This window comes from Erpetoichthys calabaricus, chromosome 8 (assembly GCF_900747795.2).
Source record: "Erpetoichthys calabaricus chromosome 8, fErpCal1.3, whole genome shotgun sequence".
In the NCBI taxonomy this organism is placed as follows: domain Eukaryota; kingdom Metazoa; phylum Chordata; class Cladistia; order Polypteriformes; family Polypteridae; genus Erpetoichthys; species Erpetoichthys calabaricus.
Window position 1 is genome coordinate 144,249,564 of NC_041401.2, and position 13,400 is coordinate 144,262,963.

At 40.3% G+C, this 13,400-nt stretch overlaps 1 protein-coding gene across 1 annotated transcript in view; it reads right to left on the bottom strand.

Moving 5' to 3' along the window:
* Positions 1-437: 437 nt before the first annotated feature.
* The window catches only part of zgc:77784 (uncharacterized protein LOC402947 homolog), a 21,716-nt gene continuing 8,753 nt past the window's right edge, over positions 438-13,400 (bottom strand). The window contains exons 4-5 of the mRNA XM_028807564.2: positions 5,857-5,998; positions 438-983 (exon numbers count right to left, since the gene is read on the bottom strand). Of these exons, the coding sequence (XP_028663397.1) occupies positions 845-983; positions 5,857-5,998 (281 nt within the window). The 3' untranslated portion in view covers positions 438-844. The remainder of the gene's footprint in view (positions 984-5,856; positions 5,999-13,400) is intronic.

Sequence of the window (13,400 nt, forward strand, 5' to 3'; positions counted from 1 at the left end):
TGTTCAAATTCTATCTAGATTACAACACAGGAACAGGGTTTAGTCCCAGGGAAATTGATTCAGAAGCACCAACCACTGTGCCACCCAATTTCTCACTTGGTACAAATTTGTTGTGTTATGGGTCTGCAGCATTATTTCCAGACTACCTTGGCCTGGCAATAGACTGTCATTGTACTCAGGGTTGTTTTTTGCCTTCCTCCTAAAGCTGTAACATTTTGGAATATATAGGCTTAAATAGACAAGTGAATAAAAGTAACCTTGTATCACAAACTGCTTGAGCAGTTTCAAATTGTCCTCTTTCTGGATTGTCCTTTAAAAAAGACTGGTAGAAGCTACCAAACTGAGTTTCCCCCTGCATTGCCCACTCAAGATGAATTAGATGGGAGTAACTGTCAAACAGATGGCATGGTTACTAAAAATGTTCAGACAACAGGAAAGAAACTGAGAAAGAGCATGATTTTATTTTAATAAAAGTTAAAACAATTGAGTGACAGACATAGAGAGCTTTCCAGCTGAACTAAATCAGATTGTTCAAGTTATTTCATTGGATTGCATGCCGGGTGCCATTTTGACCGTATACTCCAAAGCTGGTGTATGTCAACCCGAAAGAAACTCAAGTTTACCCACAACCCGGATGGGAAGTGTAGATGGCTGGTGGCTGTATATATCCTATTAGAGGGACTGCATTTTGCTGCAAAGGTCTACTGTATCTTATCTGAATTGTGCTTGTCTCCTTCTTTGCTAACTTACAGAGGCTCACAAACAATAGTAAAGGGGTTGGCAGCAGCAGCTTATGAAGAGACTAGACAAATATAAAGGCAGTGTGTGGCAGAACAGGAGGGCCTCACATTATGTCCACACGGGCAAACGACTGATCCACCCCGAGATTGTTCTCCACAAAGATCTCGTACTTTCCAGCATCTGATGCCTGCACCTTCTTGATGGTCAGGATGGTTGAAGTATCATCAATCTCGTAAAATACTCTGCAGAATGACAAGAAGAAAAAAAAACAATGAAAGCGCCCATTGTTGCTCACTTAGACAAAGCAATTGCAATATGCTTGCTGGAAGCCAAAACATCACCAAATAACCCATAGAACAATGGAGTAAAATGTTACAGTAAGCTATGAACCACCTGGCAGCACTTTTGAGTGGATATGCACATGTCCTGAGATAAACTGGCACCCTGTCCATGTTCCTACTTTGTAGCTGGTACTGCTGTGACTTCTGCAGCCCTGCGCTGAATGAGGTGGAACTAATAATTGATACTATATGTATACTTTTGACACTTTTGTTTGTGTGTATGCCTACATTTTTAACATAATACAGCAAATTCAAAACCCCTCAATCATCATGGAAGTATTTTTACTGAGCAGAAGCACAATTTCATTACACTTCTATCAAATTCTGAAGCCATTTTATCCAGTACAAGTTCACAGTGGTGGGCCTCATCAGTAATGACGATGACTCCGCATACAGAGAGGAAGTCAATTAACTCATTGCCTGGTGTGGAAAAAACAACCTGGCACTGAATGTCAACAAAACAAGAGAGATCATCATTGACTTCAGGAGAAAGCACATGCCACACCGGCCACTTACAATCCATGGAAACAGTGTAGAGTCAGTGAGAAGCACCAAGTTTCTGGGAGTGCACATTACAGATGACCTGACATGGACCACAAATACCACTTCTCTTGTCAAGAGGGCACAACAGCGACTTCATTTTCTCCAAAGGCTGAAAAGAGCAAACCTTACCCCACAACTTTCTACAGAGGCACTATAGAAAGTATATTGACCAGCAGCATCTCAGTTTGGTATGGTAGCTGCACTGTCGCTGAACAGAAGATACTTCAAAGAGAGGTGAGGACAGAGGAGAAAATCATCGGGTCCTCACTCCCATCTGTTCAAGAATTACACTACTCACGTTGCCAGAGCAGATCCATTAAGATTATAAAAGATCCCATACACCTGGCACATGGGCTGTTTGAACTTCTGCCCTCTGGAAAACATTACCGCAGTATGCACTGCAGAACGACCAGATTTAACAGGAGCTTCTTCCCCCTAGCCATCAGAATACTAAACTCTGTTAAATAACCTTTGTCCTTTTGCTCTCTTACTTACTGTGCACTTTATTACCACAAATAGGTCTTAAGTTTACATTATATTGTATTGTAATATCGTACAATATTACATTGTCTATATTGTATATATTATGTATAAATATTGTATCCATATAGTGCAATATCACAGTCACTGTGAAACAATGTGCAATATTTTCTTTCATATTATATTTCACCCACTGACTGGCTTACATTTATATATATCTTTTGTTTTTATTGTTTGTACTGTGCTGTCTTATGCTGTCTTACCTACTTTCTGTGTAAGAAGTGAAATGTTTGTAATGTCTGTATGTTGTCTTGCGTGCACTTGTCTTTTATGTCTGCACATTGTGCCTGGAGAAACGCAATTTCGTTCAGCTATGCATCCGTTGTTGTAATGTTGTATGGTATGAATGACAATAAAGTTCACTTACTTACTTCACTGGTAGCCTGTCTCCGAGCTAATCAGTAAGCGGTCTCGGAAGTGACACTTGTCCCAAAGCCAGGTGCCCCCAGACATGCACATACTGCGCCAGTGATTGAGGTGTGGGAGGAAGCCTTGGTAGACGTGGCACTAATGGGTAAAGTTTCACGAAGAGCTGACATGCTGTCCTTTACATGCGGGATTCTCGCTTTGTTCATCATTTTGATACACTTGCAGCGCTCTCACCATTTTCACCTTCACTTAAACATAGCATAAACACAGTAACCAATGGATTATAATGTGAATGTGTTTGCCTCCTACATGAATTATTGTTGTTTTTAATTTACATGAATTACTTGTATACAAAAGTAATAAATAGGTTAAGGTTAGATTACTTTATATTAGATGGATTATCTCATGCCCTATTGTCAAGGTATGTAGAGTGATATTTAATCAGTCAGTCAGTCATTATCCATCCATCCATCCATCCATTTTCCAACCCGCTGAATCCGAACACAGGGTCACGGGGGTCTGCTGGAGCCAATCCCAGCCAACACAGGGCACAAGGCAGGGAACCAATCCTGGGCAGGGTGCCAACCCACCGCAGGACACACACAAACACACCCACACACCATGCATACACTAGGGCCAATTTAGAATCGCCAATCCACCTAACCAGCATGTCTTTGGACTGTGGGAGGAAACCGGAGTGCCCGGAGGAAACCCACGCAGACACGGGGAGAACATGCAAACTCCACGCAGGGAGGGCCCGGGAAGCGAACCCGGGTCCCCAGGTCTCCCAACTGCGAGGCAGCAGCGCTACCCACTGCGCCACTGTGCCGCCCCAGTCATTATCCAACCCGCTATATCCTAACACAGGGTCACGGGGGTCTGCTGGAGCCAATCCCAGCCAACACAGGGTGCAAGGCAGGAACAAATATCGGACAGGGTGCGAGCCCACCGCAGGACTCATACACACACACACCAAGCACACACTAGGGACAAACCCATGCAGACACGGAGAGAACATGCAAACTCCACGCAGAGAGGACCCGGGAAGTGAACCCAGGTCTCCTTACTGCAAGGCAGAGTGATATTTAATGATTTACAAAAGATTATTCATAACTTTGCTTTGTCCAATTTAAACTACTTTAATTCCTTTTATGTTGGCATTTGCCATTCATCTCTGTCTCACCTACAGAAACAAAATGTTTCCATAGTCTTGACTGGCACCAAACAAAAAACAGATCACATTTCGCCTATGTTTTTTTCTCTCCACTGGCTCCCAGTGAGGTACAGGGTGGATTTTATTATTTGATGAGGCTTTACATGGGTCAGCTCAATCTTATCTTGCTCATCTCCTCTGCCTTTACTCATCTTCCAGGTTTCTCAGTTCTTCTGATCAATTATTGCTTTCGTACTTTATGTTCTGCACACACAATTCATGCTTAGGGGTGGCCGTGTCCTTGCTGTAAGAGGGTCCTAGGCTTGTCCCTTAGTCCCTAGCTAAAAACATTTTTATTTGCCTGCTTTTAGGTCATGTTAATTGGCTTTTTTAAAATTTGTTGTTGTATGTCTGAATTTGGGTCGCACAGAGTTTTGATTCTCAACAGTACTCAATGGGAATTAGTTGCATATGCTTTGATGGGTCACCACGGGCAATTTAACACCACCTGTGTCTGCAATTTTCCAAGGGGCACATACTCTCGGGATGACTGTTGGTGGTGATTCTGGGTCTCAAAGACACAAAAATGCAAACTTGGGTCATGAGAAAAAAAAATTGAACTACTGCTCTAATCATATGCACACATTTAGAATGGTACATTTAGTTTATGTTGGTTTTATTTTCCTTTTTCCTTCTTTCATTCTAATTCATCATGTTCCACTTGTTCATTAACCTGATACTTGGTTTAATTGTCATAATGTACTTTGGCCAATGTTTAATCATATTAAAGGCGCTATATATAATTAAACCTGACTTAAAGTCAGTGCCAGTCGAAGCCCATTTAGAACACTAGGTGTGGCTGATGGACATCGCTTCTCATTGTCCATAGAAAGTAGTCGGTATTATTAGACTTTGGCAACCCATGGGATGTTGGGGGCGGGTCCCCCTCAATGTCTGGAGCGCACGCCCTTTAACTTTTATAAATGGCACCCAAGATGGTTACCTGTGTTGCCTAATGAATTGACCAGCTCTGCTTCACAGTTGGATTTCAAAAACTAAAACTGATGTTTATGAACGTGAGTGGATCCTATGAAAAATGGCATTCCATCCTGACTTCTCTCTGTGTCTCTGTCAACCCCCTTTACCCAAATCAGGGTCACTAGAGACAAGAGCCTATCCTGGCAGCTTCATATACAAAGTAGGAAACACTCAGTCCTTCTTAGCACTCAGTCACATTTCACACCAATACCCCCAGTTTAAGATCACCAATTAAACTGGCACACACATCTTAGAGAAAAAGCCACACAGACATGGGGAGAACATGCAAATTCCACAGAGACAGTGAGCAGGCAGTGGAACTCAAACCCAGGATGCTGGACTCATAAGATGGCAATGTTAAGCCTCTAATAGAAAAGGTCCAAACAATGTGTGGACACCTGCTTTAGTTACATTCTGTACAACAATGTGTCCTAAGAAATGTTCAACAGCCATTTGGACTGTTTCTGCACTTCTCTGTGTCTTTGTAAGTTAATTTAAGATTTTCTGCCTGAATTAGCTGAAGAGTAAAATTAAGAAATTAAGTCTAGTAAATTTTATTATATTTGTATTTAATAATTATTATTTCCAAGTGGAGAAATAGAATCAAAGTTAAAAATGTAATTGTTACAATAGTGTATATTCTGAAAGTATTACTAAAAGTTTCACATCTGTGTACAAGAATTCAGTCCTTTCAAAATTCATATAACTAAAAGTGTCAGCCTTTTTTACTAAATAATAATAGTAATACATTTTAGTTTTGTCAGGAATTGTATAATTTACAAAGTTGCGTGATTTAGAAATAAGCGTAGCGTTAAAATGGGCTTCTTATTATGAAAATTTAGGAGGACCGACTTTAGCCAGTGCAAGTCTTACGTGTTCCACTTCTTCCATTGCTGGACTGCTGAAAGCCAAAGCCCTTCCTGGCAGCTCCTGACTCAAGGCAGGAAACAACCCTTGGTGGGATGCTGGTCCACCACCATGTGCACTCACTACCACCATCCAGCTTATTCATCCTGCTTAAGTTGTGTTATTTACAGTGGCATTTGGTAATTTAGCATTGCTCTGTATTTTGCCGAGATCTCACAGGGTTCAGCAAGAATTGGACTACATTATGAAAACAGATATGTTTACCTGTCATCTTCCTCGATGTCTTCTCCATTCTTGACCCAACCTACATCAGGAGCTGGCTCTCCACTAATAACAGCTTTCAAAGTCACTGTAGATCCTTTCTTTGCCTTTATGCTGTCTGGGCCCTTTTCAATTTTTGCAGGAACTAGAGAGAGAGAAAAAAAAGCAATTTGTAGTGTTTGATATTTTGGGAATTCAGGATCAGAGGTGATTTAATACAACTGGCAGTTAAGCAGACAGTGTGTAAAATGTATCCTTATTCCTAACAGGCCTTTTTTACTGATGCAGCAAGCCAAGCTATAAGTCTGCCTGCAATAATTGTGCATTCTTTCCTTACCTTATCAGTATATATAAAAAAAAACCTCTGATTTTAGAGATTGTGCAAAGATTTCTAACACACAGTCAAGTGAGTATGCTAATAAAGGCAGTGCCAGATCCCCCCACCAGCCACTGCATCTACTGTAGACTCACCATGCTGTGGTTTTCTGATTGTGTGTCTAATTAATGGCTAGTTGCCATTTTTTCTGATTGTGCAGTCTTCTTTGTTATGTAAAATGAACCCGTGCCTTTAAGTAGAATCACACACAGTAGGGGGTGATGGGCTTTTAATGGGAGTTCCTTTTTTCTCACGGATGTAGCTATTATAAAGACTTGAAGGATGATAATGGACTGAATTTTACATTCCACACATGGAGTAATGGCATGCAGAACTAATGTCTGCGTTTAGTACAGGGGTCTCCAACACGTTGCTCGCGAGCTACCAGTAGCTCGTAACCCCTTTCCAAGTAACTCGCCAAAGGGTTAATGAATCCTATATAAATTTGAAAACTTGATTAGCCAAATTTGATTAGTCACTCAGCAAAACCAACTTACATGTACAGTCATGGCCGAAATTATTGGCACCCCTGGAATTTTCCTTGAAAATGTATCATTTCTCCCAGAAAATTGTTGCAATTACAAATGTTTTGGTATACACATGTTTATTTCCTTTATGTGCATTGGAACAACACAAAAAACAGAGAAAAAAAGCCAAATCTGACATCATTTCACACAAAACTCAAAAACCGGGCTGGACAAAATTATTGGCACCCTCTACTTAATATTTGGTTGCACGCCCTTTGGAAAAAATAACTGAAATCAAGCGCTTCCTATAACCATCAACAAGCTTGTTACACCTCTCAACTGGAACTTCCGACCACTCTTCTTTTGCAAACTGCTCAAGGTTTCTCAGATTTGAAGGGCGCCTTCTCCCAACAGCAATTTTGAGATCTCTCCATAAGTGTTCAATCGGATTTAGATCCGGACTCATTGCTGGCCACTTCAGAACACTCCAGCGCTTTGTCTTCAACCATTTCTGGGTGCTTTTAGAGGTATGTTTGGGGTCATTGTCCTGCTGGAACACCCATGACCTCTGACGCAGACCCAGCTTTCTGACACTGGGCCCTACATTGCGCCCCAATATCTTTTGGTAGTCTTCAGATTCCATGATGCCTTGCACACAGTCAAGGCATCCAGTGCCAGAGGCAGCAAAACATCCCCAAAACATCTTAGAACCTCCACCATGTTTGACTGTAGGTACTGTGTTCTTTTCTTCGTAGGCCTCATTCCGTTTTCTGTAAACAGTAGAATGATGAGCTTTACCAAAAAGCTCTATCTTGGTCTCATCTGTCCACAAGACGTTCTCCCAGAAGGATTTTGGCTTCCCCAAGTACATTTTGGCAAACTCCAGTCTGGCTTTTTTATGTTTCTGTGTCAGCAGTGGGGTCCTCCTGGCTCTCCTGCCATAGCGTTTCATTTCGTTCAGATGTCGACAGATAGTTCGAGCTGACACTGTTGCACCCTGAGTCTGCAGAACAACTTGAATATGTTTTGAAGTTGATTGGGGTTGTTTATCCACCATTCGGATTATCCTTTGTTGCAGTCTTTTATCAAATTTTCTCTTCCGTCCACGTCTAGGGAGATTAGCTACAGTGCCATGTGTTGTGAACTTCTTGATTATGTTGCGTACAGTGGACAAAGCAACATGAAGATCTCTGGAGATGGACTTGTAGCCTTGAGATTGTTGATATTTTTCCACAATTTTTGTTCTCAAGTCCTCAGACAATTCTCTGCTCTTCTTTCTGTTCTCCATGCTTAGTGTGGTACACTCAGACACACAACAGAAAGGTTGAGTCAACTTTTTTCCATTTTAACTGGCTTCAGGTGTGATTGCTATATTGCCAGCACCTGTTTCTTGCCACAGGTGAGTTCAAACAAGCATCATATGCTTGAATTAAAACGATTTACCCACAATTTTGAAAGGGTGCCAATAATTTTGTCTGACCCATTTTTGGAGTTCTGTGTGACATGATGTCAGATTTGGCTTTTTTTCTGTTTTTTTGTGTTGTTCCAATGCACATAAAGGAAATAAACATGTATATACAAAAACATTTGTAATTGCAATCATTTTCAGGGAGAAATGGTGCATTTTCTGTGAAAATTCCAGGGGTGCCAATAATTTCGGCCATGACTGTATATCCAATTAAATTCATAAGTGCCCATCCCCTTCTTACACAAAATGATTATTTGCCAATTAGTTGTCAATCAAATAGTTGCGTTGCTGTCAAGCTTGATGAGTCAGTGGTGAGGTGAGATGGGCAGCAACCATGGCCGCAGCAGGTACTCATACCAAAAAGAGGCTAAAAACATACTATTTTCATGAAGAGTGGGAAACAGAGTTTTATTTCACAAATGTAAATGATGTGTGTGTGTCTGATCTGTGGTGCAAGCGTGTCAGTTAGTAAAAGATGTAATGTGGAGCGCCATTTCATCAATGTCCACAGCAACATTTCATGGGACTTTCCTGCGGGTAGCAGTCTACGAAAAGAGAAGCTAAACAACGCTTTATAGACAACAGTCTTTGTTCACCAAACCTACGAAGAACACCAATGAGGTGACAGAGGCCTTGTAAAAAGTGGCGCACATCTTAACGAAGCACAAAAAGCCCTTCACTGATGGCAGGACTATAAAGGAGGCTATGACCTCAGTGGCTGAAATGTTATTCAGGGACCATAAAAGTAAGACAGAAATGTTGGCTGCTGTTGCCAATGTACAACTTGGTGCAAATACTGTGGCAAGGAGACTGTCTGCATTGCCTGTGGTAAAACAGCTGGAATCAAAAATTTGCAGATGTGCAAATGTTTTTCAATTCAGTGTGATGAGTCTGTCAACACCAGTGATGTAGCCCAGCTGGCTGGTTTCATTCGGATGGTGTTTGGTAACTTTTCCACCAAAGAAGAGTTTTTGACCTTACTTCCACTGAAAACTACAACCAGGGGAGTTGATATTTACAATGCAGTGAAGGACTACTTTGTAGAAAAAAAGATCCCTGTTGAAAATTGGTATCTGTGACAACTGACGGAGCACCTACTATGACAGGTCATCACTCAGGATTTATTGCGCACTGCAAAGCGGACCTGGACTTTCCTAATTTTCTGAACTATCATTGCATCATTCACCAACAGGCTGTATGCACAAAGTTATGGAATTTGACCATGTCATGGTGCCTGTTGTTAAGATCATCAGCTCCATTTCGAGCAAAGGCAAAGCAACACCAGAGCTTCAAGCTGTTCCTGGAGGAATGCTATGAGGAGTAGGGGGGTCTCCTCTTCCACACTGGAGTCAGATGGCTAAGTCGGAGTAAGATACTTAAATGCTTTCTTTCCTTGCTGGGTGAAATCAAGGCATTTATGGAAACAAGGGAGGAAGATACCACCCTATTATCTGATGCAGAGTGATCTTGGTTTCCTGACAGATGCAACTGAGAAAATTAATAACCTGAACCTACAGTAACAATTCAAAGATAAAAACATATCTGATATGATCAGTGCTGTTAAGGCATTCAATGCAAAACTGTCATTGTACATCCAACAAGTGAAAAACAAAAGGTTTCAGCACCTCCCCTCTGTCTCAAAGATGTTGGAAAGTAACACAGGTGCCGTCAGCATTTTAAATGTTTTCAAGTATTGTGACCTCTTGTCGAGGCTTGGACAGGAGTTTGCAGACAGATTCAGTGACTTTGAGAAACTTGAACTCTGTGTGACATTTACGGCCAAGCCCTTCATTGGATGTAGACATAAGTGAGATTTCAGGACAGATGGCTGAACTTTTCCATTGATGCTATGCAAATGGAAATTGAGGTTATAAACCTTCAAAATAATGTGCAGTTAAAGTCTCAGCATTTCTGGAGCTTTATAGAGCCAGATAACTTAATAAGAATCTTCACCAAGCAGCTCTGAGAATGTCTGCTTTGTTTGGGTCTACATACCTCTGTGAGTCTGTCTTGTCTGACATGAATGTCATGAAATCAAAGTTCAGAACAAGAGATGAACATTTAAATGACTCCATAAGAGTGAACCTAATTGGCTACACTCCACCATACACCTCTCTTGTTGACTCCATGCAATGCCAGTCATCTGACTAAAAACACACCACACATGCAACTGGACATGTGAATACTCTTGTGAAGTGAAACAGTGACATGGAACAAAATGACAATATCTGTGCATTTGTAATTGCATTGTTTTGTTTTGACAGCATTCATGTTTTAATTCAGTAGTGGGAGAAAATGCATACAGACATACAAAATGCACTTGCAGGCGAACTAAATATTTTTTGTGATGTTTTAATGCAAAATGTGTGTTGTGGTCACCAACATTGTGTAAACGTTCAAGTGAAACAAGCTTATTCAGTTTGTTTGGGTTGAAATAAGCTATGAGAATAAACGTTAGAAAACTTAAGTAGCTCTCAGCCATTTTCATTTTATACAGTTAGCTGTCAGGGGAAAAAATGTTGGAGACCTCTGGTTTAGAACATATCAGATTTTTCGTCCAGGGAATATAACTTGTCAGTGTCCTCCAGTTAACACTTTGGAGACTGAATAGGATTGATCAAGGAACAAACTACCAGGCGTGTGTCTGTTATTTTCTAATTGACTATACTATGGTTGAGATACCAAGATTCTAGCAGAGCCAAATTTCTTTTTGTTTTGTAGTTTTGAGAAAGCTGTTCATTATCTGGTCACCATCTTCTCTGTACTCAGTATAAGTGCTGACATTGGTATTTTTCATTCTCATTCTTTGTTTATAGCCTTTTCTGGGACTGTATTTATAATGTGTGTATATTGTGTGTTGTTGGAGTAAGTAGCGTATCTTTATTTGATTTAGTTGGTGGCCTTTCTACAGTATGCTTACTACTATGTTGTAAATATTAGTCTGAGTGACACAGTAGTTAGTGGTCTGCTACTTGTTGGTCTTATTGTGCGTCTAATTGTTATGATACGGCATGGTTGCTAGAGACGTGATCATATGATCCATAAAGTCATGGCTGCAATTCTATATAAGAATGCTCCTTGTTTCGATTGAACGTCTGAATTTCAAGATCCTTATTGTGAAGACCTGTAAATAACAAAAGCTTAGCAAGAAAGACTTTGCTAGTTGTAATTGTACTTTTGTTTTGAGTGATGACTTTTTTTTAGCAATTTAGTATTTACTATATAACTCATAACAGGCTCCTCTTTGCTGCTTTTTAAAAAAATCCTTTTTTTATTAAACTTACAGCACTCCATTTAATGCAAACATGACAACTTATGTGCAATGCAACATTTTTTTTTATAACCTGTTTATAGTATCATTTCCTGTGTTCTAGGTGGCTTATGAGTTGGTGGCTAGTGTTGTCCCAAATTGTCCTCATTTCTTAGCATATCTGCCGAGGCAAAGGTTACACAGACCACGGTAGAGTCACGCCTTGACCACCTCTGTAAAATCAGAGGGTGTTGCACTGCTCTCTGCACCCTTTGGGTTCTACTTTCTTTAGAAGTTAGCAGTAGTCTTATAATCAGCATGCCCTTTTGCACTTCCCTGCTGCTGAATGAGCACAAGACCAGCAGTATGTACTGCACATTTGTATACTCTTTTATAAGTATTCCCGCTTCTGGCAGTGCAATCAACAGTCTGTCCTCTTTAATTTAATGGCCATCCTCACATTCCTACCAGTAGTGGAAATATTTGCAGTTGACTATCATGTTGATTTATAACCAAACCCTATGTACAGCTATAAATGTCTTGTGGTGAGATTTCTTTTTATTTTTGGTAAATTTAGTATTTTTAGTAGTTTCCATATTTCATTATTTCCATTTCTTTTATGTAAAAATATGTCTTTGTTTCATTTTGTATTCTTTAATCATATAATTTATAAATACTGTACTTCTATGTGTTGTGCGATATTCTCTCATGTTTCTTGTGCTTTGTGGGTGGTACGCCATGAGGCAGAGCCACCCTGACATTGCTGATAGAAAATGCAATACCAACAAATGATGAACAATGAGCACACGCTCTTAGTAACCAAACCAATGTTTAATAAAATTCAGTAACTGTGGAACTCTTAAGAGGTCTACAGCATACAACAAAAGTAAACCTTGAAGGAGAGTTCAAGAGAAGAACAGAACAGTAACAAGGCTGTCTTTTATAGGCCTGATCATGATTAAATTGTGAGCAGCAAATTCTGCAAAAGTTGCCTTGTTGTAAGTGTTTTGCCTAGCGGCAAGGATCTATGAACTATGCTGTATACTCTTTCCTGGCAAACCTGGGAAAAAGTTTGCCTCCTTGTTAGAATGTTCTGCATTAACCCATATATTGATTTAAACGTCTCAGGGAAAAATAGGAAACATAGAGAAAGATAGCTGGCATAATATTTTTCTCTTTATGGATGAGCTAATCAAGGAGAACAAAGATTTGTTATGTCTAAGTTGGACAATCCTGCTAAAAATGCCATTCAGCCGCTGATATGCATGCTAAGATCTGTCTATAAGGGCAGCCCCATACCCCAAGAGTCGGAGCCACCCAGACATCACATCACTCTGGCTTAGAATTCACTCTAGCTCCATATGCACAAAGCATTCAATTATTCAACTTACACTTTTTAATCAAGCACATCTATCTCATTTAAAATCGTCCAAAATGTTTCCAGGGAAAAATCCAACCTGTAAACGTTGCGATCAAGCTTTAGCTTCTCTAGGCCACATGTTTTAGGCATGTAACAAATTAACTTAACATCATTCTGGACTAAAATCTTTAAATGCCTATCAGACAGCCTTGGTGTCACAATCCCTCCTAACCCATTAACAGCTGTGTTTGGGGTACTCCCAGATGGGCTTCAAGTGGAGAAGGATAAACAAACTGTAATTGCCTTTACTTCACTATTTTTTTCAGTATTTTTCCTATTTTTCCCTTAGACATTTAGAGCAATATATGGGATAATACAGAGCATTCTGACAAGAAGGCAAACATTTCCCTGGTTTGTCAGGAAAGCGTATGCAGCATAGTTCTTAGCTAGGCAAAACGTTTACGACAAGGCAATGTTTGCAGAATTTTGGCAAAAAGTAACAGCTGCTCACAATCCCTCAACTTCTAACACAATTAGGCCTATAAAAGAAAGCCTTACTACTGTTCTGTTCTTCTCTTGAACTCTCCTTCAGGTTTCTCTTTTGCTGTGGACAGTTTTGGAAACTC